Here is a 20,288-nt window from a genome sequence, read left to right as displayed (position 1 = left end):
GGCATTCAGAACTGGTATTTGTGATGGAAACCCTTGCCATTCACAACGGAGATTTCATTTCAGCTGTCAAGCTCAAGCTTGAGGGGTGTCGGGGCTGTGTCTGACTGTTGATAACATCATTTGCCACATGATAGAAATCTAAAGAGTGCCCAGCTACGAGACTGAACGAAACAGATAAAATCGATCTCCAAAGGATTAACCTGTTTGAGCGCATGGTAAGAAACCCGACTGCGCTTCGAGGCAGGCGGGTTGGAGGTGTAAAAAATTAGAAACCTTTTCGCTCACTTTTTGCCAGGCTTGTCGCTATATTACAGCCGCTCACTTCAACACTTGTAAGCTATGACATCAGTTAGCGTGGCTACTTGAAAGATCGCGCGCGGGGCGGGGGTGCAGCCGACGCACGTGCGCGGAATGAGCAAGGCAAGTTCGCAATTCTCTTGTCAAATCTATCGCAGCTCGGGAGGAGTGTGCGAGGCGCAGTTATCATCGCAGACTTCCCCATCACTCACAGTCCCAGCGGTTCGGCAGGAAGACAGCTGTTAATAACCTAACAAGCATGTCTGGAACATTATAAGGTCATTAGTCTACTAAACTCCATATGGATTTACGCACTTCTTTTCTGAGATTCAAACGCTGACGGTGCTTTTCGCTTTTTCTTTTCCCTCCTCTTTCATTCATCTCGTCGGTGATGTGTGGCGAAGAGATTCGTGAAATAATGGGCATATTCGGTTTGTGAACTCTCCATTCTGCTCTCCGTGTGACGGACAGGCGACTATTGAGCTGGAGTGAGTAGAAAGTAATCTCATTTAAAACAAACATCCGTCTTCAGGACTCCTGCCACCTTCTGAAGCAAGGAGAATTCCCTCGCTTTCATAAACGGAGGTAAATTGCTTTTGGTTCGCTCTTCAGCTTAAACAGTGTTGGCTGCAAATTGATATTGGCTGGATTTCCAGAGGCGCTAAGTAGATCATTAGTCGCACGCAAGTAGTAGCCTATGCGTTCCCGAATGCATCGTTATCTGTAGCGCGTAAAGACGCCCCTAATTCAAGTCCTTAACTTCCGTTTTAATCGATTTTTGCGGTATAGCTGAGTAAATGGGACGTTTGATAAATTTTATGAATATTTTTAGATCATTGCAATGCTACAATAAAACGATAATTAAAAAGTCTTGTTGAAAAGCGCATTTCACTTTGCGGTCTACGCATGCCACGTGACAAGCTAATATTTACATGACAAGCATCAACGCATAACTTTGTGTGGGCCTACTCTGATAAACATAAGCAACTAATTGGAAAAATATTATTATTTGTTTTTTTGCATAACGCTTATTTCAACTAGAAAATTATGAAATGCGTTTTAAAAATAAATAAACCGATTTTCTTAACAAATTATTTGAGTCGCCTCCCACTCTTTCTTCCTCCTCCTCATCATCCTCTTCTTCCAGTGGCAGGATCACATATTGCGTGTTTGCAATGCATAGACCTCAAACCAAATGATCTATAAATATACAACATTCATTGCAATGCTGTTAGGTTTTCTTCCTAAGGAGCACAACAACCCTAGAGCGACAGGGACCTTTTAGAATGATCCACACATCGCGAGCTGACATTTATTGTTCTGAAATGTTTAATAACTTTTAGCTCATCGACAAGATGACGTTCAGTTTTAATTTTGGCGGTATTTTCGCACTGTTTGAGAAAACAAGCCCCTGGACATACTGGAAATATTCAGTTTCAAAGCATTTATGCAGCATATTTGGACATTAAACATACCGTTAGCTCTGCTTCATAAAGATATACGCGTCAATGAAAGAATCAGCCGTAAAAGTAACTAAGTACAAATAAATTAGAATATATATAATAGCCTACCATAGATGAAAGTTCATAGGTCACAAGTCAGACAGTCATAACTAGAAGTCGTGTTCGGTTTTGATTTGCATATCACAAATAATCTTGTAAAAAGTCTAACAGTTGGCTTTTGGTTAAGCGTAGCTACTAATGGCGCTATATTCGTACACTGGATGAAACACTTTAGTGCGTAAGGAGACTAAATAAACGATCAGTAGGGGTTTCTGAGCTGCTTAGCGCCTAACGAAACAAGAACTACGAGAGATTCGCTGATCTGGCGCTTTTAACGGCGCCGTGAATGCGCTCTCAATGGAGAGCTGCGCGGCTGAAGCGCGATGTACTGACACCGTACCAACCTCCTCACATCATGTAGTAATTGCTCTTCATCTTCATCTCCACCCCTTTCCACCTTCCCTGCCATTTGTTCTGTCCAATAAGAATTGAGCGCGAGTAATCATTTCCCCTTTGTTCCGCGTCCTCCGCTGCGCGCCGCAGCGACAGTCGTGTCAGTAGTTGAGCCGAGGTTGGGTGAGAATGTAAAGCGACTTAATTGTCATCGACACTCACATTAAGAGCCAAGCAGCACAGCTGAGCCCAGCGGAGATTGCTCAATGAAACCTGCTGTGCGTAAGAAGAGCTACACGTTTATTTTTCCAACTCTATCACACGCACAGTCATCCCTTTCATTGGGCCTTGAATCACAGTCTTTGAGAGAGATGTAGGAGAGAAAGACGGTGTGTGTGTGTGTGTGTGTGTGTGCGTATGTGTGTGTGTGTGTGTGAGAGAGAGAGAGAGAGAGAGAGAGAGAGAGAGAGAGAGAGAGATGGGTGCAAGAGCACATCTGGGCGGCTGCCTGTAGTCGATTTGTTTTCCTTCCTTTGATGTCAGTTCTGTGTATCAGTGTTAATTCATCTTTTCTTTTTTTTCTTTTCTTTTCTTTTCGTGTTTGAGGACTTGCCCCATGACGTTTAGGCTAGGGTTTCATATTAATAATAATAAGAAATAATAACTTCATAATAACACTTAGAAATACACTATTAGGCAAACGCACACACTCACACACATTATTTTGGATAAAAATAATAATAATATATTAATATTAATATTAATATAATAATAAAAAATAATGATTTTATTTTTTATTTACTTATTTACCCATATACAACTGCAGAACACCTTTGATATTTCGGCTAGTTGGGGAATTTTTTGCATTATAGTAAGCGAACAATTTTTCTTCTCTGCCCTACTCAGTAAGTGCGTGGGAGGACAAGTCATGTTCATATACAAGGGAGGGAGGGACATGTTGGGATAGAGAGGGGGAATGAGGGATGCTCGGGGGGGATCTCTGATAGATAAGGCACGGATTGTGAGCAGCTCAGCTGGTCAGATCTGCTCTCGGAGCTCTGAGCTGGCATTAGCCGATCCACTCTGTGCTGCCGTGATGGATGGATGCTCTTAGAACGGACAAGGACCGAGGAGAGAGAGGTAGAGCGAGAGAGCATCACAAAAAGAGAGATGGTGGGAGGGTTATTAAAGAGAAGGAGGGAGTAATATAAATCGGAAGGGGTGCGAAAGAAATTAATGATGGGGGGAGAGACAGAGTGAGAGATTCACAAGGAACAGAAGGCGGTGATGGGAGAGTCTCTCATCTGTAAATGAGATTGTCCCTGATGGCCATTTTCTCCCCCAGTTCACTCATTCTTCTTTCCCTCACAAACCTCAATGCTCTGCTGGACGCAGGTTTCAATACTGGGCTCCAAGTGCTGACAGTGAAAAACAGGCACTGGAGGGAGTCAGGCCTCCGAAGGCTCTTCGGATTCTCCCCTCTCTCACGCAGACACTTCACACCACTTGGCCCTGAAAACTTCAAAACTAGGGAGGCTTGAGAGGACACATTAGTCAACGAAAAAGTTTAAGAGAAAAATACTTCAAAAATGTATAAATTGCTAAAGCAAGTTTGCTTGTAGCACACCAGTCTTAGGATTTCAATTTAATTACACCGCTGTCTGGTAACCTGATTTCAACTAGTATATCCAGTGGCCTGATCTGTTGTAAATATGAATGCTCTGTACTGGACTGCTCATCTGGGTAAACAGCACTCCTATTTTTCTCGTTTTACACAAATGCAACTTGCACCATCTTGCATAGAAAATCACCTTCAGTATTAATATTAGTGAAATATTGTGGGACATTCATGTTATTGTTTAGCTGATTGTTTTGTTCATTGTGATTTTTTTTTCTTAGAGGAAACTATTAATAAAATGTTTCAAAGTTTTATAACAAATATTTTTTCAAATATCAGTTTCATGAATTTTTTTTTATTTTTGTTAGTTATGTATCTGTGCAATATGCAAAATAATAATTGATCACCTGAATATTTGAAAGTTTTGTCAGTTATAGAGCTTTTCATGATATGTATATTTGAGTTATTTATAGAGTTTTATCTTGTGAAATTACTGTACATTATGACCACTGGCCCTGGAAACCAATCATGTGCTATTCTGTGTCCAATTATTTACTATTTCCTTAAGTTGTAAGTTGAATGTAGTAAGAATAGTCAGATATCATTGTATATACCAAGAAATACTGTACTACTTATAAGAATATTTAAATAATATTAATACAAATTAATATACATATTACAAAAAACTGCCAAAAAGCACCATGGTACAGTATGATCATGATTTCTGGAAATGTTTTACTGTAGTCCCATTTGAAATACCTTGCATTATATGAACATGGTATTTATTCAATAACATGGTATCAAATATCAAAGTACCATCAGATACCTGCACTATATCAAGGTACTGCTCTTTTTTCTTATAAGTGTACTGGCTCATGTTCCTATCCATTATTTCTTTTTTTCTTTGACATAGCTTTACAATTTATACCGTCTGCTCTGATGGTATTAAATACGGTCAGAGCCTCTGCTTTCTGCACTGAGTGGCGGCTTCGATTGGTTTATACGTCTTAGAATGGATGACACCCATTTCAATGGGATTTGCTTTAAATAACAGGCTAAAGGAAAAAGCTCTTCAGCTTTAGGATGGGGTACGTCGAATAGGCACACACTTCTGTCTGATCTGAGTAGTGTCAGGGAGAGCTGTCAGATTTAAATTAAAATATGTTGAGGTGTTACCACATCAGAACAGAAGGCTGCACTATTGTTTTTTAACACGAGACACACAATCACTTCTCAGAAAATTATAGCCCCAAACCATAGGTTACTCCTTTTAGTGGATTGGGTTGCTTTGGCATAAGGTGAAGCAATACCTTCAGTATTCAGGTTACAACTCTGAATGAAAAGAATAAGCCTATTAAATGTGCATCAGTTTTGTGGCCGGCTTTAAGTGCTTTTGTGGCCCAAGCAAATGGAATAGAAATGTTCCTTTTCAATTGTAGGGATTTTCAGACAACTCACAACAATCTCTATCGATAAACCTGTTTTGTCTTTCCAGTGGCTCATATGAGCTTTCAAATATATTGTGAGATTTGGAAGCTCAAGAGTTTCTTCTACGCACACCTGCTGAAAAATAAAGCTTTGGTAAAAAAAAAAAAAAATCTAGAGAAAGTCCAGACTGAATAAAGACAGTGAAGCACTCAAGCTGTAATAAAAAGTGTTTAAGAACATATTCAGGGGTGTCAAACACTTTTATGAAGAGGCTTGAGAAAACAAGACAAACAAAAACATTAGCTAATTTAACAAATTACTATGTCTTAAATAAAAGTAAGACTTAGTAGTCTTAGCGTAACTTAGCTTTCTCGCAATTTGAATGTTTTTCTTTGAAGTTTTTGTAAATTCATAATTGGTACACATTTCTGACTGTACATCTAGCAATTCTGTGAATTTTCTTAGAATTGTGAGAAAACAAGTCTGAATTTTGAGATATAAACTGTGTGATAACAAGTCACAGTTACCTTTTTTTAATTGTTTTTATCCCGTGGTGGAAACAAGCTTTCTTACTTGCAAAACAGTTTTCACACAGCATGCCGGCAGACCCAAATTAATATTTTGAAGTAATATAGATATTTATTTTAATATAAATGTAAATAACCTAATAAACACATACACACACACACACACACACACACACATGCACACACAGAGAACAATTATGTAAAATTATGTGGATATATCATATGTCATTTTAATAAATAGGTGGAAAGTCCATACACTGTGCACACAGTTGCATTTGTGATTGCAAGCATACCCTTCTTTCTGTGTCTGATGTGCGTGGTTGTTCTGAATGATCACTAGCATTATTGTTTGTGTGATTAACTACAGTTCACATGCATTGGTTTGTTCACTGCACTGAAGTGAGTGCATCTCTGTGCAGTGTAAGGTTTAAACATTAAGCCTGATTTATTAAAGCAATAAGCCACTCAAGGCCATGTGTTACAGTTATTTTGCTACAGTTAAGGGATGTTCTTAAGCTAGAAGTGAAGCAGACTGCTTAAAACCCCTCTTAAACATGATAAAATCACTGTAACACCCAGCCTCGAGTGTCTTGTTGTTTTTGGCACATTGGTGCCAGCAGCAAAATGATAGAGACGGGACTAGCCACTAGGGTTTGGGGTTTTATGCTTGTCTGTGTATGAGCATATGTAAATCCAAAGATTTTTTCACTGAGTGTTGAGTAACTTGGGAGTTCGATTTGAGTGTGTGTGTGTGTATGTGTGCGTGTCTTATTGTGTATAAAAGTCAGTGTGTGTGAAAGGGAGAATAAGTGCGAGAGGTTAGACGGCCGTGCTCCTGAGGGAACGCGGCAATACTGTGTTACACTCCAGAGCCCCACAGACAAATTAATTCACTTATTGACACCGCTGACACATCTCAGTGACTTTGTAAAATTAACAATTGATCACATTCACTCGCTCTTTCTCTCCTTTTTTCTATTCCCATCTCTGTTTCCCGATTCTGCCTCGGCCGCTCTCTTTGCATGCCCGGCACGTTTAGTCATTATTATAATTACGCAGCAGCCTGCAGGAGTCTGGTCATTAGTGATAGAGGGGTGTGAGATAATCGGGACAGTGGCCGGCCTCAGCACGCCTTTGCAGGGATGAGGGCAAGGAGAAAGACCCCGGCTCCGACAGTGACGGACCACTCTCATTGATTTTCTAAATCCACATCCAAACAGGACATAGTGGCAGGGTCAAAAAATACAGGCACAATAATAAGAAAGAGGACAAAAACAGATAATCATAATTTGCTCCACACTTCGTGGCAATTCTTTCCTTCATGAGATCTTCTCATTGGCTGTATGAGACTGGTTTCAGATCAGAGATGGCTAATGTTTGAGGAATGTTCTCGATGGACTGATCCACAGATCATGAATGGTTTTGTGTTGCTACAGATTTTTATTTTTCAGTCAAGTCTTCGTCCTGTATTGAAATTTGGCTATTGTGATTCCCAGTGTTGCTTGGTTTCTACAGTAGGTCTGATAGTTTCAAGCATAAACTTTGTTTCAGTTGTTTCTGAATGTCAACATTTTGGCATATAATACAAATTTAGAGCTTTTAAATTTATGAAAAATTATTAAAAAGGTATTTTTCTTTTTTTCATGAAGCCAGATTTTAGATCCAATTTACACATTGTCAGACAATTTTGTAATTGTTTTAATCAATTAGTTTATTTATTTCTGTGGGCTGAACTGACGGTCAGGTTTTTTTTAGAGCCGCACAGATGGCTTAGAGATGTTGGTGCACATTGTTGTCAGGTGGTAAATGGTGTGATTGGAAAAAAAAAACAGAAAAAAAAAAAACCCCTGACATATGTGCGTGTGTGTGTTTTTGCTTGTGTGAGTAATACATTTGAGAGAAGTGTAATAATGTAGCAGATTGTACTGCTTTGGGGCAGAAAGTTTATTAGCTTGAAAGTGCTATAGTTACACTATATCTTCATAAAGTACACAGTAACTTGTCTTAAGTTATAATTTAACACACACACACACACACACACACACACTGAAATCTAATTGAAGAATTCCTTCTATTGTTCATAATTAATTATTTTATAATTAGTAATAATATACATTTTTTTTATAGTGGAACTCTTATAAAATACTCTTATAAAGTACTTTTAGAAATGAATATTTGAGGAGCTCTCCAGAATGGCTAGGTTAATTTCTGAGGACATTTTCGAGTAATTTTGTCACCGAAGAGGAAGAATTTTGTTTAAAAATTAACATATGGGCCGAATACAATAGACACAGCAAGTAAATGATGCAGTGAAGCATCTCATTGTGTTCAAATGAGCTCATCATGCTGAACTTCATGGAGCTTGTACATCAGAGCAAAGCTAATTGGACAGTTAACAGCATCTGCACTGTCTCAAGACGATGCCGTGAGAAGCAGAACTTCAGCAAATGAGCGGCGAGCTCAAACTTCAGCTTAACTCTAACTCCAAATCTAATTCAGCTGGCTTAAATGTGATGTGTTGAAGTCATGTGAGGAAGACACACAGGTGCTTTTTTATAAGGCAAGTTATAAGGCAAGTATGCACGGACATACACAAAGACCCTGGTAGGAAAGAGTCTGTTTACAGATATTTATTTTTACTTGGTCTGTGAGGAAATGGAAGAGAGGGAGAAAATGGTCTGGTGAAGTCACTGGATCTAGGAGACTGTGACTCCAGTCTGAGCAACAGGCTGTGGATGGGACTTAAGTGCAATGAAGATCAATTCTTCTGTAACTTTAACTCTGTACCCTTGTCATAATATTACCCTTGGGCTTTATACAAAAACCTGTAGTACGCTCAGGGCTGTGTTACATCTGACAGTAGAGATTTACATAAATACATAGTGTATTTTTTTCATAGCTGAAGCATTCCTAACAAATAAGTTTTTAGTAAAAATACAAAGTGAAAATCTTGTCTGTTCTAAAATATCTTGAATTTGTCAACAAAATAGACTTTGAGGCATTCAAGTTGTATTCATGTTTTTAAATAATTTGAAAATCATGGCCAAAGAAAAAAAAACACTTAACTTTATTATTAAAATTATTATTTATTTAAATAAAATATAAATAATCTAGCTATATCTAACAGCTTCATTTAGCACTCAGAATTCAAATTCTGAACTTATATTTTAATGTAATGAAATATTTAAATATAATGAATATATTTATGCATGAGTTTATGTGTGTATGCTCACACACACACACACAGACACAAAAAAAAACTAATACAATTATCTAAATGATTAAATGTGACCCTGGATCACAAAACCAGTCATACTGCTCTTTTTTATTATTATATTTTTTTATTGAGATCCATACATCAAACTGAATAAATAAGCTTTCCATTGATGTAGCCTATGGTTTGTTATGATAGGATAATATTTGGCCGAGATACAAGAATCTAGAAAATCTACAAATATATTTCTCAAAATCTAAATGTTGAGAAAATTGGCTTTTAAAGTTGTCCAAATTATGTTCTTAGCCATGCATATTACTTGTCAAAAATTTAGTTTTGATATATTTACATAAGGCAATTTACAAAATATCCTAATGGAACATTTTACTTAATATCTTAATGATTTTTGGCATAAACAATTGATCATTTTGTCCCACACAATGTATCGTTGGCTATTGCTACAAATATACCTGTGCGACTCATGACTAGTTTTGTGGTTCAGGGTCAGAAATCTTTTGCAGCATGAGGGTGGCTAGATGATGTCAGGGTCTTCAGTTTAAAGCAAGTGATGGTGCAATTCAGTTTGACCGACTTTCAGCCACAACATTTTTGATCCATGTTATTAACAGTAATCATGCAACTTAATTATCAAAGCTACAGATTTATTTTTGGAAACTGCATTAAAAAAATCGGAATGGGCAGTACGCATGGATATGTGTGCGTATGAGCTGTTGTCTCTGTAAAGGTAGATGTGTTTATATAGCCTTATGTCGTCTTGTAGATTAAATTTAGTGAGAAAATCTCTTACTGTTCCAATAGTCTCTAAAATAATCACAGGCGCGCACACACAAGCTCGTAAATACATATTGAAATGAGATGCTGTATAGTGCAGGAAAATTGCCTGCTTATCTCCAGTAATATCGGCTGAGTGAGAGCTGATGTACTCATCTGCAAACACACTGATACGGCAGGGCCAGCGGTGCAGAAACCCCTGTCCGGGAGCTTTACTGTGAGCTTCCCCGCAGATGCTTGTGCACATAAACGCACGCACCGATATTGCCTGGAGACATGGGAATGCAGCAGGCTGGAAATGTTTCAATGAAAAGCCAGATAAATGCACCGGAGGCCTTGGCCTCCCACCGCATTTCAATATTGTGCATTTTTCCAGAAATCCGAGATGCTTTTAAGAACTTCTGTTGGCCCTCACACTGTTTGGGCTCATTTTCGGCGGTGCGTCTCGTCTAAGAGATAGAGTTGTTTTGCAGGGATTCATTTTTCAGCTCTGTTTGAGCTCCAGAGCATGAAATGGTGTATTTAGGATCAAGTCTGTTGTTGCAAATGGCTTGTATGTGTATGTGTGTGTTAGTGAAAGAGAGAGAGAGCAAAAATAAGTGAGAGAGTGACAGGGCACAAGGAAGTTATCACCACAATACCCAGCTGACAAAAATATATTCTAATAACCTTTTACTAATGTTCTCTTTAAGTTATGACATTACTATTTCAGAATGTTCTCTGAACATTTGAAGCATCCAGTTTTTAAAATGTGTAAAAACCAAACAAATCAACCCATTTTATAATTTTCTAAACATTATGGCAATGTTACTTTGAATAATCTCTGAAAGAACATTCTGAAACAAGTAGAAGCTAGGCTGTATGACATTATTTCTTCACTCAGTAGGAGGTTATTTATTAAATATTTGCTTTAAAAATAATGTGCATCTCATACTCCTATCAGGGTGGCAGAATTTGAATAAATTATTTTTAGTTGGCAAACTAATGTAAAAAGTGCATGTTTCCCACCTGCTATACTGGAATGGGAAGCACTGGATTGCTCACTGGAGAGCAATGGACTCTTCCAAAATTTCACTGCACAATTGCTTAAGCATCAAAAATCAGTGAAGCAGTTTGAAAATGTTCAGTCACTCTGCTGACACTCTTGAGGTACAATGTACTGCTATTGCATTTGTAAAGAAGAAAGAAAGTCACACAGTTTAATTTGAATGACATGAGGGCAAGTAAATGATGACAGCTGCTCTATAATACTTTCAAAACTCTTTGCTGCTTGTTTGAGAACCCTGACCGACCCATAATAATAATAATTCTGAATAATCTGAAACACTTCACTTCATCTTCGACTTTAGTCTGACTAAATGCTTTATACAATTCTGTTAAAATTAGGAATGTAGAGTTTCTTCAGTGCATTAAGTTGAAAGATTTCCCCACACGGACGTTGCAATTCTCTGTGTTGACCAGAGAATCAGAAAGCTGCTTGGGTTGAAAGTGGCTTCTGTGTGAGCTGTGCTTCATACATTGCTACAGTAGACAATGGACCCTTTTTGCCCGTGAAATTTCACTGTAATGTCACTGATATGATCGCACCTTTTGTCAGGGTAGTACCATATTTCATTTTTGACAGGAATGAAAACAAGGCTGTGAGGGATGGAAGTACAATCTGTTCAATGGATTCTTCTACTGTTGTTTTTAAACATTTCAATTGTTCAGCTCATGCAACATCATTAAAAAAAACTTGTTGACAAAATCTTCATAATTATTTTTTTTATTTTACAAATTGTGGGTTTTGATAACTACATGGTCTAGACCTTCATACAGACCGACAATGTAAAGACTAGTCTATCCCTCACAGCCCTGTTTTCCTCAGATTGAGACAAGCTGATCGAACAACCGACGCAACATTAAACATTAAACGTTTTCAGTGCTTTCCTAAAAATCTGTGCCATTCCAAACCAGTATGACTTTTTTTTGTGTGTCCATACATGGGTCAGCAAAACTGGTTACCAACATGCTTCAAAATGTCAGAAGACAGAAAGTCGTAATTTCGTTTGGAATGTCTTAAATTGTGACAATTTTCATTGAACCTTTAAAGAAAACTCATCAAATGGGCTAGTTTTGATATGCATACAATTAAATATGCTGTCTAGCTACTAAAGCCTTTTAAGTGAAAATAAAAATTATATCTAAACTGGCAAGTTTAACATCCCAAATAGAGTAATTCATACCTGATTTCACCTTAATGTTAGTTTTTTACTTCCCATTTGGTTGTCACACTAATAACAGGTAAACAAGCAGTTCGAAACAAACCTAGTTCTTTCCTTAATTAGTATCTAATGTTATAGCAAGACCGATGCATCAAGAAACCTAAAAGGGTTTTATTATCATCGGCCAGCCAGGCATGTAATATTGGAATCCATTTCATATTGGTGCACCCCATTTTTGAGAAACTCAGAAATTCAATTCACAATTCACTGGTCAATTTAAATGACTCTGTCTAGCAGGGAATGTACAGTCAGGGCTGTACTTTATATTCGACAGTAAACTAGGCCAAGTATTCCACCTCGGGATGTGTGCCGTGTCGAGTTGCCTCACCTGCATGCATGTTTATACTTAATGCTTCAGTTGTGAGATGCAGGCGGGAGATGATGGCATTAAATGCAGGGCACAGTCCTCTGTCTTAGTCAGAGGTGGCTATGAGCCGGTGCATGTCAATGAAGTGCGGTTGTGCGTGTCTGCGTGTGCGCGTGGCTTTGTGTTTGTGATTAAGGTTAAGTCAAATGCAAATCAAAGCAATCTCCAGACAGACTTCCCGATGCAGACCGTCCCACTCCACGTAATGATCAACTTGGTCTGTTCTGCTGAAGAGTCCTTCAGTTAATACACTGATAAATAGCGCGCACACACACACACTTGCCTATGAGCAAACACAGGTGCTTTTGCATGAGTTTAGGGCAATTAGAGGTGTTGTGCAGGAAAGAACAGAGTGACAGTAACATGATGATTTAATATGTCAAGCTGTTGACAGGCGTTTATGTATGTGTGTAAAGGTGCGTGGTCAGCTTTTGTGTGTATCCTTTTGCAATCCAGTATGGGTTTCTCTAATGAATGTGCCAGAATACAAAGCTGTTGGAAATGCTGTTATATGTCTGTCTGTGTAAAGAGAATGGACAATGAGCTGCTTTTGGTGGCTCACTATGTTTAATCATCAGTCTCACACACACACACACACACACACACACATGCTAATGTTGGATGAGGAGTGTTTTATTAAAGCGCTAAGGCAAATGCACACTTTATGAGATCCTCATACGATCCTATAATCATAACACCAGTGTCAGAGTGTGGGATATGAAACATTCATACACTCTACTCACAACATTCAGATTGAAGCTGTTTTTAGGATTGAATGATAAATCACAAAAAAATGTAAATTAATGTATTACTTTATTAAAACATTTAAAATAAATATTAATACTATATATTTGAAAATGTGTTTTAAACATCTCAGTCTTATTTTTTTTTCATTCAAAGCTGTTCTCATTGTATCCACAAGGGGGCAGAGTGACACTTCTCATTCGGATCTGTGGGGAAATCTCCAGAAATCATGTCCAAGTGATGTCACTTCAAAATTAATGATAATAATAAAACGTTTTACATATAGAAACCATTTGATTTTTTAAAATTTATATTTTATGACAATGAACCATATTTCTATGCATTTTTTAATATTGTTATGCATCTGGGTGTTTTACCTATATGCTACAGTACGAGAGGGGTGCCTAATTATCAAAAAATATTTAAATGTGAATATGCCTCACATAATAATTCAAGAGAGCACAATAATTCAAGTGCATATATTTGACATTACCTTTCTATGATGATTGCAGACAATATAGATGTTAACGATGGTACATTTTTTTCATGTTGTCACCTGTGGTAATCGGTATTCATTTTACTATCTATGTAAAAGAGTCAAGTAGGAATTTGACATGCTTGAATTCTACCTGGGTCTGTTCGCCCGTGGCAATTTTATTTATGGGCATGTTCACTGTGCACTGGCATGGCTATACGTATGAAAGAAGCAGAAAAAAAAAGAAGTATAAATGTGTGTGTATGTGATTGAACTTGCAAGATCGGTGGTCTCTGTGAGTGTGTGATGTGGTTGTGAGATCACTTCAAGCCCGGGGGTAGGTGAACTACAGTAAACAATATATCAGTCCCATCTCTGTGTGCGTGTGCAGGGTTGCCTTTGAAGAACAGGGGTTGCATCGGGCCCTGAGGGTGGATATCCCTCTCTGAAGCTGCCCTTCTTTTGCTCACCCCATCTCTGTTTCTCTCATGCCCCACTCCATCAGGACTTTCATTCCTCTCTCCCTCTCTGTCCTCGGACCTTCCATCTCATCTCAGGGCTTTTTTTTTTTTTTTTACTTCTTTCCATCCAATCTCATGTTTCATCTGTGCTGTTCTATTATCATGTTCTTGTTTTTTTTTCTCGCCTATCTGTGGGAGTTTCTTGAACAAAGGGAACTTTAAGTGCCACGGGTTACTTTTAATTTAAAACTCGCAGATGTATTTTTCCTTTTATCATATGAAGGTCACATAACAGTTCTGTAAACATTTGAATTAATTATGGGTACATTCAAGTGGTTTTATTCTGTAGATGTTTAACCTTGTCCTAGACCCAGGCTTTCAGTTTTAAAAATAGTAAATTCCATCATAAAAAATTAATTGTTACATTTTATGATAATTTAAACAAAGAAGGCAATCATTTCAATATATATTATGTGGAAATTCAATTATTAGCTTTCTCAGTTGTACTGTTATGTGACCCATTAATTTTATTTCGATTTTTTTCTTAAAATTTTTAACATTAGTTTTTCCATCAGTTGAATTATAAAAAACCTTCTGTTATCATTTTTGTTTTCATTTTGATCAATTTAATGTATAAATTTTTCACAAATTACAACAGTAAAAAAAAAAAAAATTGATTTAGATTTTAATTTTATGATTAAATGAACATAAACGTTTCACTAATTAAAAAGACCCTCAGTTTTTAGTGTACTTTAGTTAGTGTACTTATTTACCAATGAGACAAAAGTCAGCGAGGAGTATGATTTAATCTATATATACAGTATATATGGGGGAAAAATAACCTTTAGAAATAACCTTTAAAATAACCCTTAAAATGTCATTTTGTTATACATGTATATCTACTTCTGGTAGATGAAGTAAATTAAATATGAGTTTGAAAAGTGTGTTTTAAGGGTTTCAAATCTGAATGCCCAGAAGACCAAAAGTGCCTATAGTTGAAGAGAGGCTCATGTACTGCTTTTTACCTCATTTGACCTCATCCCTCTCCTCCTTCCTTCTGTCTTCTCAGGATCTGAACAGTGATTTAGGAAGCGAGTGAAGACAGAGGAGGACAAAGGGAGACATGGCCGGCTCACAGGGAAGAGAGTGAACGGAAAACACAAGACAGAAAGGTAACACAGTTGATGTCTCACAACCTTGAGGCAGACTGTGACTTATGTTCCCACCTTTCATCCCTCTTCCTCGTTTTCTTTCTCTCTCTTTGTCCTGGTCTATCTCTAGATGAAGCTGTGGGGGCAGTCAGTGTGGCCGTTGCAGGTTGTACTTTTGGTCACCTTGGTAATGTGCTCGTGCCAGTCGGTTTCTGCAGGTACACGGAGTCTGCGGGGACACACAGGTACTGTATGTCAAAGCCCTGTTGGCTTAATTACAGGAGAGTAACACAAAGCAGATCATCTCATTTACTCGCACACTGTCATTCAGAAGTTCTTCTCCTGCCTCTTGTGTATTTATTAATTAAAGAAATATTCCATGTAGAAGTTAAGCTCAACAAATAGCATTTGTGGCAAGATGTTGATTACCACAATAATTCATTTCCACCTTTCCTTTTTCTTTAAAAGAGCATGAATCTGGGTTACACTGGGCACTTACATTGGAAGTGAATAGGGCCACTCTTTAAAATTTTCAATAGAATAGTCACACTTTAACATTTAATATCTGTATAATGTTATCTGCATTTTTTCAACTTTGTAGCTCATATGAAATTCCAAAAGGAAGGAAACAGTGATAGCATAGTTTAATATGATAGTTTAAAGAATTCAAAAAATAAAACCTTTATAGAGCAATCAAAAATATTTTTAAGGGGTTAATTTAATAATTTTTGACATTAAATTTGTTTTCTCATTCTTTTTCTCTATTATGGATCCATTTTGTTTCTATGTGTTGTGAATAAACTGTATGTATATGTTTTTATGCGTAAGATTTCCATTATAAAAGATAAAGTATAATATAGCTATAAAAAATATCAGAACAAATTTACACCCAGATAATACATACATTTTGACAAATGTACTTTTATGAAATCCTAAACTTCACATTTCTGCTTTTAATATTTTTTATTTATATAATTATTATTATTTTTGTAGTAATTATGCCACTAATCTTGGTGATTAAGCTTAACCTTTATTAAACCAGGAAGATTCAACCCTAATATTCAATGATGCTTTCAGCTACCAATAAGAGTACATTACTCTCATCTCTTTTAAACACATTTCACCATGTTTAAATCCAATTCTATTCAAAATGAGTCCTATAATAAGTATAGTCCTATATATAATTCTATAAAAAAAGTCCTCAGATACTATCCACCCACTGAATACTTAGGATGTTGGTAAACCTTTCAACATTCAGATTGTTTTTGCAGCCCATAAAGGACATTTAACAGGGCTTGACCTCTAATATAAACACACTCTTACCATTATTCTCAGTGCTGTCCCGTTCAGGAGATTAAATGCAGGTCGTTTGAATCCGTATCATATTTATATGATAGTGCTCCTGCCCTGCAGTAATATTAAAATGGACAGCAGCAAAGTAACTCTTTTCATTAGACTTCATTCCTCCACAGTATGGAGTTTTAAGCGAAGCGACAATTCAGTAATGACTGTATTAATATGTATGATCTTAAATGGTCAGGTAATAAAATGGTCACACCTCTGTGTGCTTCTGTACACACACACACACACATGGATACAGACTTACCCGTCTTTGTGAAAAAAAAAGTGGGAGGGTAACTAAAATAATGTCCACTTCCCCACACTAATTGACACCCAGGAGCTAACTAATTCTGATTTGCATAATTCATGAAAGCTTCCCTCATGGCGACGAAGTGACCAGCAGTACATAAATATTTTAGCATGCCAAAAGGTCAGACTCCGGCTCTTTCGCTGAATCATTCATATTATGCAAAGTCCTTCCCCAATGTCAGTGTTGCTCCAGCTAATTATCACACTTTCTTTAATTACGACTTCTCTTTGTTTAGTTGTTGCTAATGCAAGGTGACCTTTTTGCTGGCACAGAAATGCCACCAGCATCTCGAGCTGGTCTGACTGATGATGTTACTTTTCATTTTGACGGGAAGAAGAGGTTACTTTTCTAACGGAGGTGTTTTTAATCAACTCGCTGCTAATTACAGCAGCAGTGTGTCGTGAAGGTCACCAAAGTTTTCCCATTTTATATAGCGCCAAAGTGGATGTCATTACTGGTTTCAGCCTTATCCTTAATTTCAAGGGAGATTCTTGCTAATTTTGTAAAAACTTGTTGTTTGTTGTGAAATTGCACATTTTCAGGAGAACAAAAGAAAATGGTGAACTTTTGAAAAATTGCATTGCCAACACTTTTCATTGATCCGCTGCTCTGTTGTTTGCCATACAGTGTCTAAGTTGGGGAAAGTTTCAGAGTGACTTTTTACATTGACTGGGTGCTATTTATACCACAATAGACCAAAAAAAAGAAACTTTTATACATAATAAAACGCAATCGCAATTTAAATGTTGGAGAAGTGGACTGAAGAATAAAGCATGTTTTAATATTTTTGCATAGGTGACCACAGGTTTATAAAAACTCTATTAATGAAAGTAAAAAAGTTTTTTAAAAAAGGTAAAAAATTACTGTATTATAGTAGTGAAATGCTATTATTATATTCAACATAAGTATTCTCTATTCAAAGTGTTACATATTTATATATTGCATAACATTATATAATATTTTAATAAAAAATATATGTTTAAATCATACACTAAAGACATAATCATAAAATGGTATCACTTTATTTTGCAGTCCTGTTCTGCATACTATTTGTTGTAGCAAAAAGCTTCTATATTTATTTTTCCAGATTTTAACTGAATGTTATTGTGCAATGAACAGAAACAAATAAACTCAGCTCAAAATACTGTTTCTCCATCTTTCTTTCTTTCTTTCTTTTTTAAACAATGCATGCCTCCATAAAATATGCTTAAAAGCAGTCCAATAATACACAGAGCAAACCATTACAGAATAAACATGCAGTATAAAAAAGATAATATGCAAAAAATGTGCAGTATTTGAAGCAGTTTTAAACTATGATGATAATAAGAAGAAATTTTTCTTGAGCACCAAATCATCATGTGACACTGAAGACAGTGTTGATTTCATGATTTTTAAATCCTATATATGAAATTATACTAATTATATTACATATAAAATATTTAGGTGAGTGTCTTAATGATGTAATTATACTATCTTAATTTATTATGCATAATTACCACACAAAATATCAGCATTGCATTTAGTATATTAATGTTACAATTTTCCACTTCATAAACAGGCTTTGTCACATCCTACCTGTCTCTTGAGAAAAGCGAGTTCTTCATTGCAGTGTCACTTGTGGCCAATAGGTGGCTCTGAAGCTCTATAAATGCCTGTACATGAATAAGCCCTCATGTGTCTGAATGAGAAGCAGTAATGGGTCATTTGTAAACTTCTCCCGTGGAAACATGAACACTAATGGGAATGGATGGTCTGAATCTCACCCAAACGAGGCAAGGGCCATTGACTGATGGTTGACACTGAAAGCAGACACTATAACTAACAGCCACTTTTTCTTGTCTTGCGTGTCCTGCCATGCTTGTCCATGCTTGCAGGTAAATAGAGACAATAGCGTGTGAGCAGCTGCCTTTGTTCCTGTCTGCTGTAATAGGCCCTTATATAGCCAACACCAAAGGCCAACAAAGTCCCAATGTGCATTGCATTTAATGAGTATACACACATTCTCCATGCCTACACGGACCAATCGTGGCCATTTTCGACACATCGCATCAGCCTCCATATAGTACAGTGTGTCAAAGTGAGTCGCCTGCAGCCAAAGGCCACCCACTCTGAGACCTCATTTGTGTTATGTGAGCTCTGCTTTGGTCTGTGTCAGTTTTGTCCGTTCTTACACTCGTGACATAAAGATTAAACACACCAGTTCAAATGTCCGTGCAACATTGTTCAAGCCTGTGATGACATTTGACACATCCAATTAAAAACAACAGCTAACCTGGAGCTATTACCTGGTCTGAGCAATGGAGGTGTGTGGAACATGTCAGCCGGGCTCGGGCAGTACGTTACGGGTGTTCTTGTTAGAAAGCTTGTTAGTTTCATTTTATGTCACCTTGCACATTTAATTCTGTCATGGACGTAGACGTTCGTCTGTAACTGCATGCTTCTTTCTTTAACACTGAACCAGTCATCACATGAGGTGTTATTTCATGAAATTCACATCCTGAATGCATCATTTTAAATTAGTAAAGAAAAAAAACAGAAAAAAAAACAGTATGGATGGACAGATGGAAAACAGTGCAATAGAGCTACTAGAAAGAAAACATCTTTGCACTGTGCGGTAGCAAATGTTTTACTTTTTATTCATCAAAGAATCCCAGAGAATGGTTTATACAAAAATAGTAAGAAGTGCAACTATTTTCAACATATGTGTATTACTGTAAGCAGCAAATCAACATATCAGAATGGTTTATGAAGACTGGAGTAATGATGCTGAAAATTTTGCTTTGCCATCCTTGGAATAAATAACATTTTAAAATATATTAAAATAAATGAAAACATTTTGTAATAATATTCCACAATATCGGTGTTTTGATCAAATAAAGGCAGCCTTTGTGAGTATAAGAGACATCTTTCAAAAAAAGAAAAAAAATGGCCTCAAACTCACATTGACTTCACATTGATCAACTGGGATTCAAACATCTGGAAACAAATTGAATGTTTAGGAACATAATTTTTATTTTTTTTATTTTTTTGAAAGAAACGTAAGGAAAAATCAAGAGTTTTGGTTACATTACTGTGCAAATAAGATAACTTTGAACTTTTAACCTTTAACTGATAACATATTTTTTTTTTATCAAACACATAAAGATGGAGATAAATACATAAAAACGACTTTTAGATGGCTGGATCTCAAATTTTGGCAGGTGCTTGAGACATTAGCGACTCTGCTATTGTTATCATCTTGTCCAGCAAATGCTGCCATGTATCATTTTGGAATAATACACAATTGTTATTTTTTCCGTCTTTGTCACTGTCTGACAAGAAGTCATGCAGAGTAAGTTTTATTAGACATAGACCCATGTGGAAATGAGGGATCTGTTAATTGTCACAGTTACGCTGTTCCAGTC

General features: G+C 36.8%; 1 protein-coding gene across 1 annotated transcript in view; it reads left to right on the top strand.

Annotated features, from left to right (window-relative positions):
* LOC113111024 (protein FAM19A4-like) overlaps positions 1-20,288 on the top strand; it is a 39,348-nt gene continuing 19,060 nt past the window's right edge. Inside the window, exons 1-3 of the mRNA XM_026275395.1 lie at positions 1-882; positions 15,152-15,254; positions 15,364-15,478. Coding sequence (XP_026131180.1) covers positions 15,364-15,478 — 115 coding nt within the window. The 5' untranslated portion in view covers positions 1-882; positions 15,152-15,254. The remainder of the gene's footprint in view (positions 883-15,151; positions 15,255-15,363; positions 15,479-20,288) is intronic.

This window comes from Carassius auratus, chromosome 11, assembly GCF_003368295.1.
Source record: "Carassius auratus strain Wakin chromosome 11, ASM336829v1, whole genome shotgun sequence".
In the NCBI taxonomy this organism is placed as follows: domain Eukaryota; kingdom Metazoa; phylum Chordata; class Actinopteri; order Cypriniformes; family Cyprinidae; genus Carassius; species Carassius auratus.
Note: the sequence above shows the minus strand (reverse complement) of the source record. Positions and strands in the feature narration are given on the sequence as shown.